The 25,821-nt window shown below is 41.8% G+C and overlaps 1 protein-coding gene across 1 annotated transcript; it reads right to left on the reverse strand.

The window, feature by feature from the left end:
• Nucleotides 1–1,275: 1,275 nt before the first annotated feature.
• Nucleotides 1,276–25,814, reverse strand: prr12b (proline rich 12b). The gene is made up of 17 exons (XM_087810144.1): nucleotides 25,694–25,814; nucleotides 25,241–25,656; nucleotides 20,704–20,861; nucleotides 18,960–19,121; nucleotides 14,358–18,775; nucleotides 13,824–14,036; nucleotides 12,921–12,995; nucleotides 10,296–11,100; nucleotides 8,837–9,426; nucleotides 7,760–7,876; nucleotides 6,318–6,451; nucleotides 5,156–6,231; nucleotides 4,757–4,876; nucleotides 4,578–4,675; nucleotides 4,364–4,495; nucleotides 3,303–3,398; nucleotides 1,276–2,263 (listed from the first exon to the last, which is right to left on the reverse strand). The coding sequence occupies exons 2-17, from the start codon at nucleotides 25,321–25,323 to the stop codon at nucleotides 2,129–2,131; spliced, it is 8,412 nt and encodes a 2,803-aa protein (XP_087666270.1). The 5' UTR covers nucleotides 25,324–25,656; nucleotides 25,694–25,814; the 3' UTR covers nucleotides 1,276–2,128.
• Nucleotides 25,815–25,821: the final 7 nt, after the last annotated feature.

Here is a 25,821-nt window from a genome sequence, read left to right on the forward strand (position 1 = left end):
TATGTACATTTAAAATATTTCTGCAAAGACTGTCTCTGAAGAATGGACCTCTGAAATGTGTGTGTTTTGTTTCCCATTTCAACTCCAACCTGATTTATCTTCTACATCCTTTCTTTACCGGCTTCTTCTATCCTTTGTTTAATGTTTATTTGTCCAAACCGTTTGATTTCAACATTGTATATTGATAGATAGTAGGTGTGTCTGTCAAATTCTGATCCAATTTAAAATATTTAGTACATGCCACATTGAAGGGAAAAAATCTAAATCCAAAAAGGCGCAATTTCAGACAAATTTTCACCATTTTTAAGGATGATTTTCATAATTCTATTTCCTCTCTGCAATGTTAAGGTCCATAATTCACCTGAACTTGCCTCCTGTTATATCTCATGTTGCAATTTATTCATCTGTTTGTCCTACTTTGCTTTTTGTTTCCGAAATTTGATAAGGTCCACTTATACCTGTTGCTGTGACGGCAGCTGTGGCTCCTAAAATACAGTTGTGCAGCTTAAATTCCACTATTTCCCCAGCAACAGGCGCCAGATTGTTACCTTCCTTGTACGGTACCTCACGTCTGAATTTTTCTTCTGTTCTACTTTGGATTACCTTTAAGTTAGGTTAAATTATTTTTTATCATGGTTTTCATAAAACATGGTTATTTTCCATTGTTGCTTAGCCATGTTTGGGTCCGGCTGTCTTTTTATTTGGTTTCAATACGTATTTTTAATACCCTGGAAAAATTTAGGCAACATTTATTTGTGTTAACAACTTGAACTTCGGTTTTGAGGCATTTGTTTTTCCATTTTTAGAGACGTTGAGTTTTGCACATTTTTATAACGTTTTTGAATGAAAAAATGTTGATTTCTTTCCATTATTTTGAGACTGCAGAAATCACACTTTTTAAATTTGGGCAACATTTTTTTGTGTTCACCTGGTCCGCCTGATATTGAACTTCGGCTTTGCAGATTTTTCTAGAAAAAAAAATTGGAGACGTTTATTTTTGGAAAGAAAAAAGGTTGTTTTTTTTTAGAAAATAACATTCTCAACATGTATTTGTGTTCACTTGGTCTGTTGGATATTGAACTTCGGTTTTGCTGCATTTTATATTTGATTTTTGATTTTTTGATTTTGGGGCATTTTTTTTTCCTTCTTCGATTGAACATTTTTTAATTTATTTTCCCGCAGCTAGTACGGTATAAATGCACACTTTTTTTTACACCAATCTACACAAATCTACCCACACAAAAGGCTAATGACACAAAAATTAAGCTTTGTTCATCATCATCACATCTGCCGTTGGAGCAGTTTTTATTTACTTTACTTTGTCAAATACAGGAATTTCATGTACAGAAGAGGAAACCGGGAACTAGAGAATGAAGAAGCTGTACACTATTTACACATCAAAACAACAAATATGCTCTGCAAGAATCTCCTCCGAGAGGTCAAATTATGGCAAATATCAACCAACAACAAACAGATAAAAATGACATTGACGTTAAAACACACACATTAATGCTTTTGGATCATTTCACGCCGACACTTTCTTTTAGAAAGTCGTGCTATTGTTTTTTTTTATTCTCCATCTCCTTGATCTCTCTGCTTTTCTTTTCAAGAACGAACAGAAAGAACACAGCTTGGTTTTTTTTTTTTTAAATACATTAAACCCCTGAATCTCAACCGCTTTCAAAGTGAGGCAGGTATGAACAGGAGACTATTACATAGTCTTTCCGGAAACATGTTCCGGTCAGCGCTAGTTTGATCTCTGTTGGTGACAGAAGCAAAAAGGAAAAGAAGAAGGTTCATCATATGTACACCTCTTCAGTCAGAAATGAGCCAACAATCTTGAGAGTGCCTTTTCTTTTTTTTTCTTTTTTTTTTCAAAAATGTATAAATAATACAAACTTGTTATCAATGCATTACTTATAGACAGTGTGTGTCTGTGTGAGTGCATGTGTGTGTTTGAATACTCAGTAAGCCTTCCACGAAAAGTGCTTGATCACCGTCTCTTAACTTTCACATTCACGACTACGACCTCCTCCTGCGGTCGGGACGATCTGCCCCCCATACTTCTTTTTTTTTTAAACAACAAATACTTTTTTTTAAAGTGAAATCCTCAACACTGGCTGGTCCTTCAGGCTTTGGTGCTGAGAGCCAGGAGCTCCATGAAGGAGTTGAAAAGACTCTCCAGCCAGCTCTGGTTGGCCATGCACTGCTGCACCACCTCCTCCTGGCCGGGATCCTCCGCCGCCTGCTCGATGCTGTCCGTCTGAACAGACACACGTGTTAGTAGAATTCCATCCTCAAACATATTTACTCCTGTGAGTGAAAGTATACAAGATAAGGTTGTCCCTCAATGCAGGTTAAAAGCAGCAAAAACGAACCAAATAGAAGAGAAATACAAATGCAAATGAAATAAGCTGCAGTTCACCGAGTAACCACTTGAGGCAACATAGGTAATGTATCAACAAACACTATACCCGGGGGATTTTACGTATTCTTTTACTTTATTTGTAAATTTGCATAATAGTGGGCGTGGTTGACTTGACTGACAAGTGATTGTAAAAAACTCTCTTGAATAGTGTCTACATTTCCTGTCAAGTTTTTAGTGCTCGTGTCAATTCCCACGTACATGATCAACAAGATGGCTTCCAAACACATGGTTTAGTAACAGTAAATAGATGTCACAGATACTACGGCCATGTTGGTGTATGGATTAAGTGCCATAAAACTGTTATGACTTGTTTAAAATCTGTGTTTTAGGACCTTAGTTTCTAATCAATAATAAGAAAATAGTTCTGAAATTGTTTATCTATAGTTCTCTAATGTTTTTTTTGTTTAAATAAAATGCATACAACATTATATAATTAGGTTTAATAAAAACCTTTTTAAGTTGATTGTTATTGACATTTGTTAAATTCAGTTACAAAAGAGATGAATTATAAAAGTTTAATTGTCCACACTCGTTTCTATTTATCTATCTAGGCTCCCTTTTTAACATCCAATTCCTTTGTTAAACATCCAAACACTAGTGATGGTCTGATGAAGCTTCATGAAGCATGTTGTTAAGAGGTCAGTAAGTTGCGTCGTTAGTTTAAAAAATGATGTGATGTTCCATTAGAAAAGTTGTTCAAAACAAAGGAAAATAGTGCAGAGACCGCCATCAAGTGGTCTCTGAAAATAATGACACTGCTTCATGAAGCTTCACCGGACTACACACCACTAAAAGAAAACTTCTTCCAGCGCTCGTGCTCTCTACATAAATGTTCATTCCTGTTTTAAGGTCAGAAAAAGAGTTGAGCTCTCACCTCCTTCTTGCAATGCAGGAAGGTGTGATACTTGTAGTGGTGAAGGGAGTGATAGAGACTGTAGATCCGACAGGTCTCAATTGAGAGCTTGAGATCCTTAAAGAAGAGAAAAGAAAACAGTTAGTCAGCAAAAGGGGAAACGTTGTGTGTTTTTTTTCTCTCTCACTTCACTGTTTCTGTGTCATGTACGAATCATAGAATAATAGCTTTTTCGACATTAGTCCTTGAGTAATAATGGTCAGATTTCCATGCCTGGTTCATAAGTGATGGGTTATATTGAGGCTGACTTTAAGAATCTAATAAATTGATAGAAATTGTGTATTTTTTATTTTAAAAGTTCGATTATGTCTTCGTTTACACCTTATTAATTGTATTGTAACAGTTGCCAGGTGCATGGACGATCAGTTCCCAGTGACAAATGTAGAAATAAGGCTGGAATATTGAGGTTTTAGCTGTATATTGTTTTTGATTGTTAAAGTGGTTTGTGACCCTGGTCTAGAAAGGTGCTTTACAAATAACATTTACTTTACTTACTTTACTTTATTAGTGTGACATTCCAGGCCTCTAGTATTCCTGTCGAGTTTGGAGTCAAACATTTTTCTAAATATAATATTGTATCAGTTTAAACCTTCTTATTATTCTGTTTATCTTTAATTTGTGTACAAGTCTAAACAATATATTGTCTTTGATCCTTATATCCAAATTCAGCAAACCAGGAAACACATATTTAAACACCTCAAATTGCATGTTGAATTTGAGTAAACCACACCTACACATTTCTTTACTTCTGTATTGTCTTTTACTTGTACTAGTAATTACTGTTGTATTTATTATTATTTTATTATAGTTATATAAAAGTTTGTGATATTGCTGCTGTGACAAAACACATTTAGTTGTTATTATAACATGTCTGACTAGATTCATGACTTATTATATAATGACTTGATAAACAACAATAAAAATGTATAATAACAATATGATTTCAAAAAGCATGAATGGATCTAAAAATCTGTTCTTCATCTAACGTTGAATATGTTTATCACAAAGTTCTTCAAACCCACCTGTTGTTTGGGAATACTCCTCTTGCCTCGGTTCAGTGTTTTGCGGTTGTACATCTCCCCGCCCAGATGAACCTTGACCGTCCCCGACTCCAGAGGGTCCGCCGTCATCTTGGGGAACACATTGAGCGACTCCTGAACGGAAGAAGAAGAAGAACCAGATGATGGCGGTTAAGACGCTCATCATTTATAGGTCGGAGAATAACGGAGGTCTTACCTGGTGCTGAGCGCTCATGCTGACTCTCCTCAGCAGCCTCTTCTTCTGCTCGCTCAGAAGACTGTCGATCTTCCTCATGGGCGGGAGGTACAGCTCGTCTGGGTGGAAGAGGAGGAAGAGTCAGACGTCTGAAGTGAACTCGTTCTTGCGATCGAGAGCATGAAGACGTGGCGACTCACCGTCAGTGTCCTCCAGGGCTTGGATCATGTCGGGATCAAGAGCCGTGCTGACCAGCATTTCCACGTAACTCCTGAACATCTCCCGCATGGCCCGGCTGTTGAACCCAGCTCGCACTGGTCCTGAAACAACAATCGAGTACTTTAACTTCTTTTTTAGGTCAAATTGGTCGACATTACAAAGTCTTATATAAGAAATATTGTTGAAATAACTTGTAAATTTAATTTATTATAAGTGGTCTTTTGGTTGTCAATGTAAATTTTAATTGTAAGCGCAAGAAATATCAATTTTAATAAAAATAAAACTGATTTTATACGATTAAAGCGGTTCACTAGTGCAATCTGATGTTTGACCACTAGAGGCCGTCGCCCTCCACACCAATCCCTCCATCAGCCGCTGACCTTCATCTTCGCTGGGAGAGTCAGACTCAGAGGACGAGGTCGGAACTTCCTTCAACCACTTCTTCCTCTTCTTAGGAGGAGGCTCCGCCTTGTCCTTGGAACCTTTGGCTCGGGCGTCGATCTTGACCTTCTCTCCTCTCCTCTCCTCCATCTTCTCCACCACGCCTCCTTTCCTCTCCTCTTTGACCTGCTCCCTCTGCTTCTGTTTCTCCTTCTCTTGTCTCTCCTTCTCTTGCCTCTCCTTCTCTTGTCTCTCCTTCTCTTGCCTCTCCTTCTCTTGCCTCTCCTTCTCCCTGCCATCCTTTTCCTCCCTGCGCTCCCTCTCCTGTCGCTCCTTCTCTCTTCGCTCCCTTTCTCGCTTCTCCCGCTCCTTTTCCCGCCTCTCTTTCTCCTGTTTTTCCCTCTCCTTCTGTTCGGCCTCCTGTCTTTCTCGCTCTCTCTGATCCCTTTCTTTCCTTTCCTTCTCTCGGCGGGCCCTCTCCTGCTTCTCCCTCTCTTTGCGCTCCCTCTCCTGCGCCTCCCTCTCTATCTGCTCCTTCTTGTTCGCCTCCTTCTCTTTCTGCTCCCTCTCCCGTGCCTCCCTCTCTTCTCGTTCTCTCTCCTGTTGCTCCCACTCTCGCCATTCTCTTTCCTTCTGTTCTTTTTCCAGTCTTTCCTTCTCTTGACTCTCCCTCTCCTGTCTCTCCTTTTCCCTCTCTTCCCTTTCCTTCTGCTCTTTCTTTTTTCTCTCCTTCAGCTCATTTTCTCTTCTCTCGCTCTCCTGCTTCTGCAGAATCTTTTTCTCCTTTTCTCTGCGCTCTCTCTCTTTTTGCTCTCTCTCCAGCTTTTCTCTTTCTAACTCGTTTTCTCTACGCTCTCTCTCCTGCTGCTCTCGTTCCTGCTTCTCTTTCTCCTCTTTTTCTCTCCTCTCTTTCTCCTTGAGCTCTTTCTCTACCTTCTCCCTGTGCTCCCTCTCTCTCTGGTCTTTCTCTCTCTCCCTTTGCTCCTTCAGATCCCTCTCCTTCTTGTCTTCTCTCTCGGCCCGAGGTGGAGTTTGACTGTGAACCGTGGGCAGCTGCTTTGGTAGAGACTGTCGTCTGGAGAAGAGAAAGACATTAGATTGTATCAAAACTGAAGCACAGGTGATGATTAAAATCTAAATAAATAATCTTTTCTTTCTCACCTCAAGGTCAGGCCGGCTCTGTGCCATGGTTTTCTGGAGCAAACACGGACATAATCCTTTTTGTTGACGTTCTCCAGAAACTTCACGTACAAACGCTGGTAGCGCATTTTGGCGTCGCCGAAGTATCCCAAATACTTGAAGGAAACAAAGAGAGCAGACATTAACATCCAGCGACAAAAGCTGCCGTCAGAGTGCAGGAAGAATAGGTCTTTAATTTCATTCAGTGTTTGGAGGTGAAAATAAAAACCGCTTGGATTTCTACTTTTTTTTTGGAGCACATAAGTAAATCTCTCTTCGCGCTTCCAGTTATTTGCTTGATTCTGACTATATGAGATAGAATAAATGCTATAAATCAGGGCCAGCTTTAAAAAAAACTAAAAAACTTTTAAACTCTTAAATAAGCTCTGATCCAAACATTGGATTTTGTTCACTCTAGTAATGAAATAAAAGTTAATTAAAGTTTACCTAACCTGCGTTTCCAACAAGGATGGACAAATATCTACTCTATTTACAAAAATAGAAGATTATCGGAACAGTACTGTGAAGTTTAGGCTCATATGAATTTTTATTTTTATTTTTTAAACAATGTCAATTTTGAACGCAACTGTTGTCTCTAACCCATAAATGTGGTAAGTGCTACTGCTCAAAATGCATCGATACAGAAAATATAAAAAACATATTTGATTAATATCATTATGATAAATCTTTCTGCCTTTTAAATATTTGTCTTCGATTAAAAAAAAATAAAAAAAAAATTGTCATAATCAAAGAATCTTCGGAACAGTTTGACACAGTCAGAATCTGGCAACGAAAGAGAACAAAAATATATGAGAGCGAAGAACTCTTGTTTATAGTGGCAAGGTGACATAATTAACTGATCAGACGTTTCATTTTTGCCAAACTTTGTCGGGTCTCTTTTGTCATTTGTGAAGAACCGCCAGTTTTTCTTCAGCAGATGGTGATACTCCTGCTCGGACTCCATGTTACTTCCAACATAATGGGTCTGATAGCTCATCAGAATCACAGTCAGGTCCACTTTAGCAACACTTAGCGAACCATTATTGAAGAGGGAAAAAAAGTACTTATACGCGTCAATAGTTGAGTGTCCATTTTTATATATAAGTCTTTTGCAATCATTTCCATTTGTACGCTCACTTAATATTTAATAAAAAAAAGAAATCAGGAACAACGTGAGGATTATCTTCAGGAGGGGAATATTAAGAGAAACACTATCATGTTAGTTCTCAATTTACGCATCCCAACGAACCCCTGATGATCCGTGACTAAAGATTTTTCATTAACTTTGGACTGCCTTGAGGAAATTGAACTGTGTTTGGATCTCTCTCCGGCTAATTTGCGTGCACATCAGCGCGCCGCTCTCTGCCGTTATTCACTATTGATTCCATCTGCGGGGGTGTCGGGACGTCGATGAGGAGACTCACATTGCTGGTGGCACAGAACTGTCTTTGGCCATCTTTGATCTCCGGGCTGAATTTCTGGAGCAGAGCTTTCTGCACCCTCCAGATGGGCGGAGGCTCTCGGCCGGTCTGCAACGCCAACTGGTAGCACAACAAAGTACAGCTTAAGGTCTTTCTTGACTGAATATTTTAAGGATGTACTCAGATTTATCAGTTCCGTCAGGATATTGAGTGGTTGATTTTAAACTTTTTTTTGTTGAAATATTGGGTTCATTATCATCATTTAATACTTTTTTTAATTAGGATTTAATTAAATTATCTATGTATTAAAACATTGAATTTATATTTATTCTATTGAATAATCAAATACAATATTTTATATTTAAAGGTTGAATGTTTTTTTTAAAGAATTGGATGAATTTTATTATCTTCAAATGTAAAGGTTTTTTTAAGCATAGAGATTATGAATTCAAGGTTAAATAGTGAATGATTTTTAACTGATTACATCAAAAAATGTATTTCCAAAATGGAATAATCTTGTTTTATACATACATTTTGATATTGTAATTCCAATAATTAAGAAATACGTTTTCAAAATTCTTTTTTTTTTCATTTGTAGCCTTTTAAATTCAGTGTTGTTTGGTGGCACAATTACACCAACAGACAGTATTCTAATATTGAATTGGAACGGCCATAAATTAAAAGATATTGAATTCAGACATTTTATTTCTTAATTATTGGAGTTAGAAAATCCAAATCTATGTGTAAAAACCAATCTATTCATTTGGGAATTTTTATTTTTATTTTTTATTCAATTATTGAAAGACAACAAATTAAGCCTTAAAATTTAATGAATTAAAAATGATTGGATTAAATGAAAAGAAAACCTTTTAATATAGTTAAGATATAAGTAATTGTTTTAATTAAACAAATTAAATACCTAAAAAACAACAACAACATTCCAATAAAAAAGTTGAATTATTTAAAAATGAAAAGATATGACAAACAATAAAAACAATATTTCAATAACAAAGTTCAAGTTTGAACATTAGAAATGTGAAATCCAACCATTCAACATTGATATGCTTCCATAGTGCTCACCTTGAGGGTCCCGATGTCTTCAGTGCGAACGACAAACTCGTCCCTTTCCCTGAAGATCCCCTCGCCTCCGCTCTCGCTGTCCTCCTCCTCGCTCTCCCCGGCGATGGCGGCGTCCGCCTGCTTTTTGGCCAGGTGGAGGGAGGTGAGGCGCTGAGACGCCGAGGACTCGTCCGGAGTCGGGGGCGACGGCGGCGAAGAAGAGGACGACGCCGGCGAGGAAGAGGACGGCGACGAGGGCGAGGCCTGCCCGGCCTCCGGCTCCTGGTCCTGATCCGAGCAGGACGGGGGCGGCGTGGTGGACGGAGGCGGCACGGACTGGGCCGGGGGGAGGCTGGAGAGGGGCGAGGACGGTATCGCCGGAGGGGAGGTGGAGGGCGGCGGGGAGGTGCCGGGGACGGGGGCGGCCGGGTGGAACTGGTCCGAGGAGGGGTACAGGGGTTTCACCTGCTCCTTGTCCTGCTGGAGGTGCAGGGGGGAGGAGGCGGCGAGAGACAGGTGAGGGAGGGGGGAGGGCGAGGAGTAGGTGGGCGGTGAGGGGGAGATGGTGGAGACGGAGGACAGAGGAGCAACAGCAGGTCCTGATGGTGACTCTGGAAAAAAAAATACATACATTAAATTAGTATTATTAGTACATACCGAAAATGAAACCCTTAAATAAATCAGCACAAATAGCAAATAACTATGAACCAAGATTCGTAGCGTTGGTTTCACGAAGCTTCATGAAGCAGTGTCCTATGTTGAGCTCAGTAAGTGACACCCTCAGTGAATGAAAGATGAGAAGATTCTTTATAGAAGTTGTTCTAATTCAATTTTAAAAGCATTCCATTATAGAGGGAGAGAGCGCCATCTAGTGGGCTCTGAGGAGAAGATTCTGTGTCATGAAGCTTCAGATGTTACTCATGAGAGTCCAGGATGAGATGAGCACAGACCTGAAGTCAAAAACGTCAAAAAGTTGATCTACTTTTTAATTGATATTAATTCATTATAATTTTAACCAGACATGGGAGACGTGCAGCACGGGGGCCAAATGCGGCCCTTTGACTGCATTAATGTGGCCCTAATGAAGTCAGAGTAAAATATGGAGGACATTTTTTCTGACAGTAAACAATTAAATTTTGTATTTATTATAGTATTAACTCTTAATCCAACGTTACTTTTTAAGCATTTCCTTTCCCTTTTCCTTCTCGTGTTAATAACATATTTAGAAAAAGAGATTTGATCGCTTTTCTTTTTACAAGAAATATTTACATATTTTATTCCCATATTCGCCTTATTCTCTCCGTTTCCTTGATGGCCCCTCACAACAGTCTCAGTATGTAAAGTGGCCCCTGAGGAAATGAAGTTTCCCACCCCGATTAATACTGTATTTATGCAGCAGATTGATCGATCAATGCATTGATTGATAAGTGGTTAAAAAGTTAAAAGATATTTTGACCAGGAAAAGGTCTCAACAACCAACCTTCTACAACAGCCGTCTCAGATGTCTGATGTTCGAATGCTCGTCCCTCGTCCTGCTCCTCCTTCTCCTCAGATGGCCCCCGATTATTACTTCTCGAGTCACCCATTCTTCTTTCATCATCCGTTATCATCCCCTGCCCTTTATCTTCTTCCTCTCCGACCTCCGGCTCTGCCGCTCTCTCCTCCTCGTCTCTCTTCGACAATGGCGAGACGAAGTCTTCCTCTTCCTCCTGCTGTTGAGAGTACGTCAGCACGTCTTCCTTCTCGTCCTCCATGCTGCCGGAGGGTATCAGCGGGGGCACGGCTGGAGGAGGAGGGGTGCAGAGCGGAGGCTCCTCGGGGGAGGGCTGGGCTTTCGCCAAAGCCGAGGCCATGGCCGCGGCTAGAGAGTGCGGGGTGTCGTACAGCGCCGAGATGGCGGAGGAGATGCTTTTCTGTAAGTCCTGGTTCTTACTGACGGAGTCTTCCTCGTCGGAGGAGAAGGACGGCAGCGTCTCCAGGTTCCGTTTGAGCTCCTCGTCCAGGGGTTTGCACGGACTCGGGCAGTTGCTGAGGGCCAGGTTCGTACCGTCGCCCTCGCCGTCTTCGTTGAACGAGCCCGGCTGCCGCCGCGGTGACGTCGGCGGGATGGGAGGCGAAGGAGACAGAGGTCTGATGCCTCCTTTCAGTGAGGAGCAGACGTCCAGGGCCTCCTGCTCGTCCGCGTCGGGTCCCAGCTCCAGATCCGGAGGTTTTTTGCCTGTCTTCAGGAAGTCCAGAAATGAGGCCATGAAGCCGGGTTTGAAGTCGAAGGTTTTGTCATCAGCCTGTGTGAGAGCATCAGCAGAGGTTAGAAATAAACATGGTGACATCACACCTGCTCCAACTGCAAACTGTGCCCGATATTTTTCTACATTTTGAGTTAAATGTTGTGTAAAAGTGTATCAGTGCCGTCAGAATATTGAATGGTTGAATTACTTATTGAAATGTTGTATTTTTCTTCAAGCACTAAATACTAAAAACGTATGAATTCAATATTTTACATGTTGAAAAGGATAAATATATTAATATTGAATAATTTAATTTAATATTTTGTATGTTAAAACAGGTTGGATTTATTTGCGTGTTTGAATGATTGAATATAAAAATTAATATTTTACAAATTAATACTATTGTTCAACATATACAGAATACCAAGTTAATTTCAAACTTTCAGTCAATCATGCGACTCACATTCAACCTTTGTTTCCTCATGTCAAAAGTTTTAGGTATAATGTATGTGAAAATAAAATAAAAATATTAATTTGAAAATGTATTTTTAATTATTGTAATCAGAATATCAAACTCTGTGTGTAAAATGTATTTTAAAATGTTTTAAGAAATCCAACTTGGAACTATTGAATTCAAATATTAAATAAAAACCTATTTGACCTTTCAATATAGAAATTATTAAATTATTATTTTAAACTCAATGTTTAAAAAATACAATATTTTAAACATTTAAAATGTAAAATGTAACCATTCAATATACTGATGCCAGTGATCTACTTGAATTGATATTCTATAAAATAAATGACAAACACATATTTAAGAAATTCTACGGAAGATTCATCTGAAAAAAAAAGTCCGTGAATAATCCGCGGAAGGTTAAAAGAAGAATGTGTCTTTATCCAGGATGTTGTGTAAAAAGAAAATAACTATCTGCAGTTATAGCTTTCCACCGCTAGGTGTCCTTACACAAGCTAATATATCGCCTGGTATTAAAACGTGAGTAAACAAAGATTTTACGTGCAGCATTTATGTTATTTGTATATTTATCTGTTGGAAGATCAAAATGCTTCATCATTAAAAAGAAGCCTCAAGGTTATTTTTTGTATCACAGATTAGCAGCAAACGTAAGACACAAGTGTAATAAATGTGCAGAACAGACGAGTACAGTCGGTCAGTCCAGTATATTTAATACAGTGCACTGTGTTCCAATCCAAGAAGGATCAAGGCAGTAGATCATGGAATACTGCATTAATAATGTGTGCAGGCCATATCAGAAAAGCATAGAAATTCTCTCTGTTCAAACACGTTTATGTTTAATATATTGTCAAATGGTAGATCTATGATTTTTTTCATCTCCAGCATGAAATACACAAACGCACACAGGGACGACAGTACTATTGACCACAGCCATTTATAAAACGTACATTTATGAAGAGGTAAAAGCATTTAATCGATGAGAAAAACTAAACCGTAGCAGCCGTTCTTATTCATCCTCCTCGTTCTCTACAATTATCTACTGTAAAGGTAATAACAAATAGGAGTCAGCAGGTGGCAGCACGAATCCTGCACAGAAAAAAACGTTGTAACCGTGGCAACAGCTGCCCTGGTAACAGTGATTTCTCTCCTCTCTCTTTTGTCAGTCAGAAAATACTGGCTGTCAGTCAGCTATAACCTCCTTCTTTCCAAACCTCCATCCGCAGAAACAGGACTGCAATATTTGCCCTTTTTTTTATATAAATCTTGGTAGATTTGCCTTTTGTGGACAATAGTCCTGTTTTTTTTTTTACTCTTAGGCAGCTCAAGTGTGAGGAACAGAGATAGATGGGGTATAAATTACAGATGAAGCTTGGTTTGGAGAGGCTCAGAAGCAACTTACTGAACTGGAGAGTTTCTGCATGCTGCTCCAGGATTCTGGATGAAGAGGGTCTTCCATTTCTTTCTTCCACGTCATCTGTGGCCAAACAGAAACATTAGGACGCGAGAGAGAAATGTACCTGCAATAAATTGACCAATTTATATGTTCTTAGTAAGAGAATACGAAGGTTAAAAATATTGAGGATTTCATTTGAGTACTAACTTTTATTATTTACAACATATTTGCTCTTGTTATATTTGATCATTCAATCTACTATAATGGTCTCTACGGTCCACTTAATCAGAGAATCCAGTTTTTAAAACTCATATAAAAGTAATATTTTATGAGCTACAGCTACATTGATTCATTTCTCTAGCGTTGTAAAGCCACAACCTCAACCACAATTAATGGCAATTGTTCAGCAAAACTACATCACAAAACACATTAAATATTTATTGCAAAACCACATATGACATGTAAACACAAGCGATGTTGCTCAAGTGTTGAGTCACGGCATCAATAAAATACAGTACACTGGTGAGCGTCCACTGGAAGGATTCAGTTGCCCCTTTAAACCATCACTGAGTGACAGGAACCTCATTCCAGCCAAAAAAAATCTAAATTCAAGAAAATTCAGTTTTACTCCAATTTTCTTGGAAGACATTTGTCGTTTTGCCACACTCCTCCATGTGGCAATCTCTCTAGGGAAACAAGAAAACTCTCAGCTTTGGTCACACGTCTCTGTGCCAGTCCATTCAAAAGTGCATGCTAGAAATCTCTGGTGGAATCAGACGAAGGACTTTTTGTTCTTAAAAACTCCCTTGGATACAAAATTACTATAGCATTTAAAATCAAGATGTAATGTGTGTAACCCGTGTGTACAAATAATTGAGTTATCATCAATATTTGAATATACATTTTTACCTCTTCAGTTTTCTGGTGATGCTTTATCATTTTCTCTTGCATCTGGTTGAGTTCATTTCTGCCAATGTCCATGGTGGAACTGGGTCCTGGGCTTGTACCCAAGGATGGCGCTGAACCGACTGATCCGTCGGATAGAACCGGATCAGCACTGGACAGCGAGTCTGTTCGCAACAGTGAGTCTGACGAAGTCATGGCCGAAACAGGCATTTTAATCTGGAATTCAAGAAGAAATATATTAATAAAGAAGGAACTAAAAAGAGGTTAAGATTGTAGTTGGTATGATCTACACACTATCATTTTGAGCCTTTTACTTCCCTGTTTGTTAACATGTAAAGCAACATAATCGGTTCCTAGAGGTCAATAATGTTGCTCCTTTTATCTCTTGAATATTCTCTTTTCTAGCCATGACAGCATAAGCACGCTGCAGGTTCATTTATTTATTAATCATGATCTGTTCTACATCAGTAATTGTGCGATTGCATGCACAACTATAGTCACACTATTGATTACTGCTGGTGTCTTTATTTGATTTACCTTCAGAGGTGGGATCGGCTCTTGCTGTGGATCCTGTTGATGATGATTCTGTTGATGCTGTGGGTGCAGTTGGTGTTGAGGGTATGGCAGATGCGCCGGCTGATGGTGCAAGAGATGGTGCTGCTGTGCTGCTTGGTGTAACTCTGGCTGTTGCTGAAGATGTGGAAGCTGTTGCAGGTGCTGCTGTTGGTTGAAGTGCTGCTGCTGTGGCTGCTGATAAAGCTGGTTTTGTGCTTTGTTTAGATCTCGATGCATTTCCACGATTCCTTCTTCCCTCCTGCCTCTACCTCGACCACGGCCACGACCCCTTCTGCCTTCAGCTGGAACTGTTCCCATCAGTCCCCTGCAGTAAGGAGGCTCGGGAAGGGGGCGTATACGAGGTCTGCCTCTCGGACGTGGAGGGCCCTCACGTTTTGGTTTGGTTGGTTTCCTGCCTCTTTTCTTTGGTCCATCTGGTGGAAGGAGTGGTTGAGGGTGTCCAAGGGATGAATAGCTAGATGGATGGCAATAGTCCAGATCACCCATCAGTGGACTCATCCCACTTAGGCTGGTTGTACCACCAACCTTTCTACAACTTGACACCAAATCTGGGAGCAGATCTGGAAGGCGTCGACTGTTAAGACGAATATCAGCTGGACCATCGGCTTTGTCCTCATCATCTTCAAACTCATACTCTTGCGCATATGTTTTCTTCGTCTGTGGTTGTGGCTCCCGCCGCTGTTTAAGCAAGTGAAATGAGCTGGTCTTCAACAATTTCTTGGGCCGAGAAGAACAAAAGATGGGTGAGGTGAGGCCGCTATTATTGGAACTTCCACCCACTCCCAAGTTGCCGATCATTTTGTTGACACTGGCGTCCACTGGAACAGAGGAGTTCATTCCCATGCTGGAGGTTTGTGACTGGATGAGCCCGAGCTGGTCAGTGTTCACAGTAGAGGGAAGCTCATGAGTCTTCAGTGACTCAAGGTCTAAGTGCATACTTCCGTTTCCCGGCCCTTGAAGGCTCTGACAGTACTGAGCATAGGCTTGATCGGTGTGATGACCCACCATGTTATAGCGCTCTGCAGGGCCTCCTGTCTTCAAGCCATCCATACCCTCTGGCCCTGGTCCACGTACCTGGGAAAGGCTTTCTTGAACTCCCTGTCCTTGGCCAGGAATCCCAGCACAGCTAGACTTGTAATCAGCTGAACAGAACATTTCATCCATCCCGGGAAAGAATGGCCTATCTTCATCATTTAATAGAGAGTCAGGAAAGCAGATTGATGATAAAGAAGCAAAGCGCTGTTGTTGCTCTTGTTGGTTGAGATTATGTGGTCCTTTACCAACTGGACTAACTGCATCAAACTGGTGTTGCTTGAGCTGTTCCAACTGGGAATGTGGCAACTGGTTTTCGGGTTCTCTTTGCTGTGGCTGTGATTGCTGGGAACTTCTCATATTTGTCGACATTTGGTGAGACAGCTGAGAGTGTGAGAGCTGATGGAGAGAGTGAGCCTGCTGGGGTAGGTGAGAGTGGGCCTGGGGCTGGTTGAGATGGTGCAAATGAGAAGATGTAGACAAGCCCATACTTGGCTCTGATAGAAAGTCATGGAGCTCTGATGCTTGTTGCTGAGAATGGTGATGTGATGCGAGACCATGCTGTTGTCTATGACTGTCCCCAACGACACCCTCTTCTACTGGAATGCTAACCCTGGGAGCAGTTCTATTCAGGGCTCCAACACTTGCTCTGCTGCTGGTCTGTGAAAGCGACTGGTCTATCATGTCGAGCTCAGACACCGTGTTCTGGGGGACTTGGGATTGATCTCTTGACTGGGCTCCAAGGCTGTAGTGGGCCTCCATGCTCTGAGTCTGAAGTTGATGTTGTAGTTGAGAAGTTTGGCCCTGTGGTTGGGTGTCCATCCGAACTGGCCCTGCCCTTCCAGTCTGACCCATTATTGCCTGTTGACCTAAAGTGTGTTGTTGCTGCTTGGAGTCCATTTTAGAAGAAGTGGTATGAGAAAGGACTGATTGCAACATGTGACTTTGTTGTGGAGAGTCTGTAGGAGAGTCCATCATTGAGATAGACACCTGGCTTTGCTGGGCCTGCTGCACATCTGGAGTGCTACACAAGTAACTGTCAGATCTCTCTGAGGACTTTTTAACCTCAATGTGACCATGGTGTGAATGAGGGTAGGTTTGCTGCGAGATCTGTGGTAGTCTTGAGTGCTGAGACATCAGAGATTGCTGACAGTGTTGCTGGGATTGTGATTGTACATGGGTGATATGGTGGGATTGTTGGGAATGCTGATGCTGTGCATAAGGATCTCCACGTCCATAATTAACAGAGTTAAGCGAATCATGTTGCTGCTGATGGGGGTGAGCAGTATGGGAGAGGCTCTCCCCGTCCCCAACCCCGCCACCACTGTTGGACTTTGTCAACTCTGATTTTGTTTGTTTTCTCGACATTTCTATTTGACTGTTTAATCCGCCCGCACCATCGGCAATTGATATCCCTGGGCCTGAACTGTTGGTGGTATTGTTGGCACGGATGACACTTTGAAGGTGATAGCGCTCTTCTGATATTTTGCTCATGTCGTAGGCAACTCCTTTGCCTTCTCCATCCCTGGTCATTGGGAGCTGCTGGGGTATTTGTTGTTGAGGGGGATGATGCTGTGAAGGATGACCACTGGAGCTTTCAGCATGCAAAATATGGTGTATGAGGAAATCATCATCATCTTGGTCATTTTGGGCACGCTCCACTCCCAGCATATTTGTCTCTGATTTTGGCTTTGGTGGTGTTGAGTGGTAGGACTGGCTCTGTTCTTGATGTGAGTCAGTATAACCTTGTGGTGAAGACATATATGTGGGGGAAAGTATGTTGGGTATATATTTGCTGGCCCCCGATGCTCCAGGGGACTGTGCAGGCCGGGCAGAGGCAGGCGAGTGCAAACCTGGTCGGCTGGTGGCAGAACTGATGGAAGGTGAGGAGCTTGAATCATTCACATGGTAAGAACTGCCACCCCCATTGCCAATGGAAGTGCCACTTCCTGATCCCGCTGATCCAACTCCACTTCCAAGAGTAGACCCTCCAGAAGGAGGTCCACCAGCTGATGATCCTGGAGCACTTCCATATCCCAAGGAAGGACTGTCAGCTGTTCTAAGTGACCCAGAGCCATAGCTTGAGTCACCATAGACTATCTCAGCTGAGAAAGAACGTCCTCCCGGACCTATTCCAGAATATGACTTCCCACCAGTGCCCGATGTGCCTGAACTCAGGTCCTGTGCCTGCGGTGAGCTAAAACCTCCGTATGACTGGGTCATGTGTGCAGATGAAGGCTGGTTAGGAGAGAACGCCTGGGTATGCTGTGGAGGTGTTTTGCCTTGTAGGCTTGAGTTGGATTTTGGCACAGGTGGAGATCCATAGCTTGAGAGGCACTGCTTAGGTGCTTGCTGTTGAACAGAAGCAGATGCCACTGCTGGTAATGGCGGTGGAGCTGACTGAGAAGGGGGCTGTGGATGAGCAGGAGTAGACAATGACCCTGTACTGGTCTTGGAGCTTGATGAAGATATAGACGAAGTGGATGAGGCTGATGGAGGAGTGTGGGGTGTACGAGAAGAGGATGACAAGGATCCTGAAGAAGAGTAGCCACTGCTGGAGCTAGAGTTCTTTGCTCCCTTAGTGCCTGAGGAAGAGACTGAGGAGCTGGAGGCTGTGGTATAAGGTGTTTGAATGATGGGTCGGTATGTCTGTGAGTCTGATTGTGGAGAGGGCTTAGGGTCAGAAGATGGACTTAGCTCACCAATGGGGCTGCAAGACAAACCAGGGCCACCATGTCGGTGGTGACTTGACATTTGGGGATAGCCCGCAGAACCGCAGCTAACATACTGTTGAAGTGGGAGTGTCGGAGCTTGAGCTGAAGATGAGCGTTGATAATGTTTTATCACACTGTCTTGACGGGGAATGGTCCTCTCCTGTGCCGGCTGGGACTGGGGGTGGCTGGTTGGCAGCAGAGCTGGTGTGGACGAAAACATGGAGGCATTATAGAGCTGAGATGACTGGCTGTGCAGTTGGGAGGATAGCAAGTTGAATTGGGCAGAGGGAAGATGGCAACTGGAGGAGGTGGGAGGAGCTTGGGATTGAGAAGGTGCCTGAAGGTCCTGCGAGCTCCGATATGCCGCACTCTGGGAGGATAACAAGCGATCGAAGCCCAAGCTGGACTGAGAGGGAGCTTTGATGTGTAGCAAGGGATCATGAGGGGACAGCAAACCATTGGAGTTGGGGCTATATGTGGGTGCGTCCTGGAGGGATAGTGAAGGGGTGAAGGATCTTCCAGAGAAGGACCCTGGATGTTGGTATGCAGAAAGGGCTGAGGAGGGTGGGAAGGAGCTGGAACCAGGAAGTGCCCCTGATATAAAGAGCTCTGCTGGGGCCGGTGTATGCATTGCTACAGGACATAACATAGCAAAGTTAATTTAGATAATAAAAGTATATATGTTTAAATAAGAACAAAAAAATACATCTGTATTATTATAAAAGCAGAAAAGAATCTGGACAAATACATTCTGCAAACAAATCTAGCAATATTTTTTTTTCTAATTCTGGCAGTCTGCTAACAAGCTGATACTCACCAGTCTGCCAAGAGGGAGTGCGAAACTGTGAGAGAAGTGAAGAAGCGGAGGGAGGGTGCTGAGGACCCCGGGACTCCAGCGCTGAAATCAGATTCATGACAGACGGGTCAGGACCCGAGGGGCTGGCATGGTGGAGTCCGGCGTCGAACAGCCCCGACAGGCCTGGCAACAAAACAAATCACATGCAGAAATCACATAAATGGAGCTTTTCAAAAACAAATAGCATTTTGTGGAATCCGCCTTTCAGCTTTTACTACCGACAATCCTGAAAAATGTTCAGTGACAGGAGACCTGAACATTGCACAGAGACACTGCTTCCCTCTTTGTCTTAATTAAAACTTAATTCTCTTTATTAATCCCCGTGAGGAAAAATCCAGGGCCAAAGGCTGCCATGGAGAGTTTCAAAAGCAATTAGGGTTGTCCCTGTGGACAATTAAGTGGCCCTATTTTACCTCATGAATCTTGGTCTGGGTTTACCTGTAAGCATGTTTAAGAATGTCAAACCACAGCCAGAATCAACGCTGGATTTTGGATAAATGGAGTTAACCAACTGTTACCAAGTAGAGGATAAATTCCTTAAAATCATTTTTACAAATATTTAAATCAAGACATGTAAATTAATGTTCAGAGTATGTGATCCATTATTAATTATGTACAACACCCATTTTTTTTATGTATTCGCTTTAAGTATTGGCTCTTTTAAACAGGTACTTTTTCTTTTTATAATGTTTCTTTGGCTCAACTTAAACTTGGCCACTAGACTCGTAACGTCCTGTCTGTCATGGAGCCAGTTAGCTGGGCTCGTAGATGGAGCGCCTGCATAATTTGGAGAGAGGGTCAATGTCATGTTGAGGGCTGGGCATGAGGACACCTTTAAAAATGGCGGCGATCGGACACAGATGATTAATGCTGCCAGGAAACTCAAACACATGTTTTGCTATGTTGTAGGAAGATCTTCTTAAGAGACTATTTCATGATCTAGTTCATGAAACTTTCATTTCTTAGCCCCCCTGAAATCCAAAATTTTGGTGATTATCTATTTTTTTGTTCACAATCTCAAAATGTGTACAAAGACTATTGTAGGGTTAAACAAACCCCACAGTAACCGTAAACCTCACCCTAACCGTAGACCATTACAATTACTGTACATCAAGTATTTAGGATTTTTCATGCCCAGAATATTTTTAACAAACATGGAAATTTATCAGAAGGTATCCAGGACTGGTTTAACACTGCTCAAGATCTGGAAAGCTATTCAGTACAGGATTGTGTTTTAGTTAACCATTGTGCTATCTCAGGCCTGGAAACAAATGTATTTGTGGTATCCCTTGTGTTGTCTCTGTGGCAAACTCTGTGGTTCGCATAAAAACATACTGCATGCAGTGGTGCAGGTCGTTCAATTTGACTCAGAAAAAATACAAAAAACACAATTGTTTTCGGGCCTTGGCCTTGACCCTGAGATAACACAAGGGTTAATAGAAAAACGTTTACAACTTATTTCCTGTTATTGTATTTCTGTTAAATTTAAAGAAATATTTGAACCCTCACACTGCCAAAAAAAAAACACTTACTTTCAGTAAAACCTGAGGCGAAGAACTCCTGTAATAACTGACTCATTTTAAACATTATACTCAAATAAAAGCAAATGTATTCATCATAAAAGGATCAAACACATGTGATGTATTTCATAAACTCAGCATTGACAAAATAGTTGTACAATTGGTCATTGAATGATAATTCTCACCAAGCGTGCGTCCAGCGGCGCCCCAGGCCCCTGCCTGCCTAGAGCTTCCTGGGTGGTGGTTGGTTGCATAGCCCTGGAGGGGGTGTGGGGTGCCATAGGCTTGCCGGTGGAGCAGCTCTGAGTCGGGGTGGGATGACCTGGAGCTCCCATACACCAGGCTACAAATAAAAGGTATGTTTCATTAACACCTCACAAGAGTCAGTGTTCAAAAATGTCATTAATAGCAAAAATGTCATTAATAGCAACAACTTGTGATCTTGAGCGTATAACACCAAATAAACAGACCGTTGAAAGTGGCCTCACAGGGGTGAAAGTGTGGTTTCTCGACAATGTTTGAACTAAAGAGGGACTTTGAGAAATGAATGATTTTTCAGTTGCCAGAACTAAAATTAAGCTGGAGATGACGAACATTCTTATCTTCGGGTTTGATTTCTTTTATCGTGAGATATCATTGTTTTATCGGAGGCCAATAAATTTGAAACAGTACCCTACTCTGCCGTTATCTCAAATTTGATACAAAGAAACTTCCATTTAACGTTAACTGATTATTTGAATGGTCTGCTTATCGTCACTTGTTTGTGTTTCATTTCGAAGGCTCTTGTTTAATTATAATTATATGAGCTTTTTATATTATACTTTGCCATTTTCATTTGAATTTTACCACTTGAGGGTTTTTGTTTATGACGATGTTGCTCCAAACCCTTTGCTTTCTGACATGTGTCTCCGCATCTGTCTTTGTCTTCTCGACCCACATCCATCAACAACAGCATATTGACTATCTGCCTAATATGGTGGAGGTCCCACTTTGTGCCGTTACATTTTAATTTCTGAAGGAAACCTGACCCACGTGGAACAATCTACAAATCCCTGTGTGTTCTGCCACCTGGAAACGTTTAGTTTTGACAGTAACTTGATCGTCCAACAGACTGACTCGTCTTCTAACAGCTTATTGTGGTGAGTCATCTCTAATAATGTTAAAAGTAACAATGTACTGTGTTATTTCAGAATTGTGTTGGAACCTTCTCTTAACCTTGAAGTACCCTTGGAGTACCTCCACACATTGTATCCTTTTCTCTGGCTTTGTAATGAAGAATTGAATTTTGTTTTTGCGGAGTCAACAACTTTCCCCCAAGACATCACTTTCAGAGTTTAGCTCTTTTTGATACAAGAGTATAAAGGGTTTGTGTCAGTGATTTTAGCACTTTTTATATAAGGATGTACCAGTGACTGCACCAGCCCACCTTCCTCAGCATCACCTACACAAATACTTATATGTTCACTATATAGATATTGATTTAGATTTTGGAAAAGGCCAACCTTGTAAGCTCTGAAAACGATGCAAATCTTGCTACTTCTAAGATGTTGTAGACGCTACACAAACTACCGTGTGATGAGGGCGCCTCAGAACGTGAAAGAATTAGCAACATTCAGTGTCGGATACATGGAGAGTAGCTTAACGGTTTTTGGGGTGTTATTGTCATTCACAACTCGTCAATATGTTTGAAAAGATCTGCTGGACCAAAATGAAGTGAAGCAGCATGCTTCAGTAAGAGAGGGAGGCACAAAAAGGAGGTTGAAAACTCCACTTGCTCAACTGCTAGATGACTTTCTACATCTTAAAGCATAAGGAGGCTTCACTAAAACTATTATGTTCTGGCCACCTTAACGTATGACCTACTTTGTAATGCACACTGGAACACATGTTGATTTCACACGGACATCATTAGAATCAAAGTCCAATAAAAGACCAAAATGTTGATCATAATATCGGTCAGTCTTTCCAGATTTCTTCTGATAAATTAAAGTAGATATTCATCTTCAGTACACATTTTTTTTTATAGTTAACACTCCACCTACGCTCAACACTGAAGTTATAGCGCTCGCTTTACATTTAACACTTTTGTTCTGTATATTCTGACCTTTAAAATATCCTCTCATTCTCAACACATCTCATAGGGAGAGCAGTTTTGTGGTACTTATGAGGGGAGCTGCACCTCGCTTTCATTTCTCCGTCCTCTAATCCTATATTTTATACCGACAGCGCTTTTCTCTCAGGCTTGAGCTGCAGACGCCTTAATTGTGCCGGACCTGTGTTCTGATGAAGAGGAGATTTCATATTTGGCTACACCCAGTGGCACTTAGTGGTTCTGAGCCCACCTGCTGAGTCACTCGCACGGAACCGAGCGGGATCTTCACTCTCGGAAAAAATTGAAATGGCTCAATGAACCCATCGAGTTTTTTTTGATCCGGGCAAAGTTTAATAACTGAACATGTTCTGGTCAGAGAGAAGCCAGGTTTCATTCAAATTATTTCAGGTAATATGTATTTTTAATGTGAGGCTTTTTTATGATCATTGACATTTATAAACAAATACATTTGAATTACAAACAGAATAATAGAGTCTGATTCAGAACTGGCCCACGGGCCACATGCTGCTTAAATGTGGTCCTCTCAGGGTCAGATGATCAGAATAATCCTGAACAAATGTATATTTTTAGTATTCTATTATTCATATTATTAATACTTACTTGTTCAATAAAATATAACTTGTTTATTAGGACCTTTCTCCTCCTTCTTTTACATATATTTTCCTTTTTTTAATAGGAAAGTGAAATGAGAAAGAGAGATATACTAAATTCAATACATTTAAAATTTTGAATATTTGAATTAGTTTTATTCACTTCTTGAAACTGAATATTATATCTTTCTTTTTGTTTCGTTTTTAGTTTTTCATCATGTTTTGTGCTCCTATCTTCTGGCTTGACGGCCCCTAAGAACAGTCCCACTATAAAACGTAACGCCTGAGGAAATGTAACTGTCCACCCTTGGTCTGTTTTTAATCATGCAACAACAGATGGACGGACCTGGAAAAAAATAAAATAGTCTTCTCTACACATTAAAACATCATTAGCGGTTAGTCTTTAAACGAATGATGACAATCACTATAAATAAATGTATGTGACTCACTCAGTAAGAATAAGAGAGTGTGTCGATAATGAAACCAAGTAGTGACTATAATTAATGGGAAATAATCATGATTTAAATGCAGATTAAATAGATGTCCTTTGTAGCCTTTGATCCAGCCTTTATCATTGATGTCATTTTTGTTGGTTTACTGGCCATCATATTTATCATTGAACTCAGATTAACTAGAAGTAAAATGTTAGTTTCTTTGTTATTTTTGGATATTTAAATCGCTCTGATCTCCGCTGACGTTGTCTATACGCAAAGATATACTTTTTAAATAAATCCGAATCCAGTTTCTAAAGTAAGCAGCGCCAAACAAAGGAGCGCAACAGAACCGTCGAACAGAGACGCGCTCAGAGGATGGAAGACTGATGTGGTTGTCAAGGCGACCGTTAACGTGGGGCAATGCTAACCCCTCGCTACCTCCCAGCTAGCAATGGCTGCAGGCCTCCGCTTCATTCCGACACAGCACACACGGTGACGCAGGAACAGAAACTCGACACGTCTTCCCGTCCGACTGCTCCGTGCGCGTCCGACTCTCCGCGCGAGAAGAGACGCAGTCATTTGTTCTCGCGACGACGTTAAACCTGTCATTGTTGAGCGATTAGCCTGTTAGCTTGTCGCGTTAGCCGCGGTGACGGTTCCATCCGCGGACGGTCTGCAGACTATTGTGTAAACACACTTTCATGTTGATATTCTACACATTTTTAAAACGTCTAAATCCAACTCTTATGTCGCACTAAAGTACGCGGTGGGTCTGTCACGTGACGCCCCGTAGTTCACTGTTTACTTATCCTCCCGAAATAGAAAATAAAGATACATTATGTTCACAGTTACAGTTGTTTCTACTTTTATTTGTACCTCGATCGTGAGGGAAGGAAGACTCTGACGCTGTCCCTCAAGAAAGTGACAATAAAGTGGATTTATAATGTTTGCAGGTAAAGGTGTGGATTTTAACTGAAACACTCTGGCTTGGGAATGCTTCGGATTGGCAGGGGCTGTCTGGAAAATCCAGGGAAAGTTGTCGATCAAAAAATAAATCCACTGGCTCTACAGTTCTGAGGAGACAACGATTGAAATAGAATATTCGAGTGGAAGTTTTCTCTTGTCATGGACCAGTGGTGGTCCAGACAGTACCTGGGAGCCCGGTTCTGATCCTGTCATGCACAGCAGACAAAAGCTCGCGGAGGGGGATGAGATAACAATGCAGCCCCTAAAATAAAATACCCCTTAAAATATAATTCTATCAAGTTTATTCCTATTTTATTTCTATCTGAATAACTCCAGACCCCCGGTTCCTCTTCGTACACACCTCCTCCGTGTGCCCCCCCCTCCTCCTCTCCTCTGTCTCTATCACAATTAACCTTCCATCGCATTCCTTTCGTTCTAGACCTCCATCCTCCTCCTCCTCTTCCTCCCCCCTCCTCCTCCATTCTCGCTGACAATACATGTGTACCTGAGGCTGGAGGAGCCGCCGTGGATGCCCCTGAACGAGCGCGTGCAGGACGGCTGCTGGTGATGCTGTGACCCCCCACACCTCCTCCCACCTCCTCCTCGCTCCAACCCTTACCTTGCTTTGGCCGATCTGTCGTAACTCCATCCCGTCCCGGACCCAAGATCTCCGAATCCTGCAGCGGGATAATTCCTCTCCATGAAAAGAAAGGAGCTGGATGGAAGATGGACAGATAGTGAGGGGGAGGGGAGGGAGAGGAATGTGTCTCCTCGTCTCTCTCTCTCTCTCTCGCGCGTTCACTCTCTCTGCTTCTGTTTATTTCTCCGCTTGACGAGCCTGTAGACTGGGAGGAATGGAGGGAGGAGAAGGAGCGAGAGGGAGGAGGCGGGGGAGGAGGAGGGGGTCACAACAGCAGCCAGGAGCACCTCCTCCCTCGCTCTCTCTCTCCCTCCTCCCTCCCTCCCCCCTGTGTGTTTCACTCTCTATTGTCTCCCGTGTTAAGCTGACGGGCTGCGGGACAGATGCTCCGTGTTCTTGTGCCTCCCTCTCAGAAGAGACCCCAGAAGAGACCCCCGCATCACACCACTGATCCAAGGCCCCTCACTCTCCACACGCCCGCACTTATTTTCCTTTCATTTCTGCTTCACAAGACGCCATTTTTCTTTTTTTTCTTTTTTTTTTTTAGGAGGAATGGCTGG

Source organism: Callionymus lyra, chromosome 15 (genome assembly GCF_982586985.1).
Source record: "Callionymus lyra chromosome 15, fCalLyr1.hap1.1, whole genome shotgun sequence".
In the NCBI taxonomy this organism is placed as follows: Eukaryota; Metazoa; Chordata; class Actinopteri; order Syngnathiformes; family Callionymidae; genus Callionymus; species Callionymus lyra.

Bases quoted from the DNA above. Each gene is read 5' to 3' on its own strand.
- prr12b (XM_087810144.1), bottom strand. From the start codon at position 25,323: ATGGAGAGGAATTATCCCGCTGCAGGATTCGGAGATCTTGGGTCCGGG. The intron at 4,877-5,155 runs GTCAGCGGCTGA...TTGTTGTTTCAG, and splicing joins CTCTCCCAGCGAAGATGAAG to GACCAGTGCGAGCTGGGTTC. The intron at 4,496-4,577 runs GTAAGACCTCCG...TCTTCCGTTCAG, and splicing joins GCATGAGCGCTCAGCACCAG to GAGTCGCTCAATGTGTTCCC.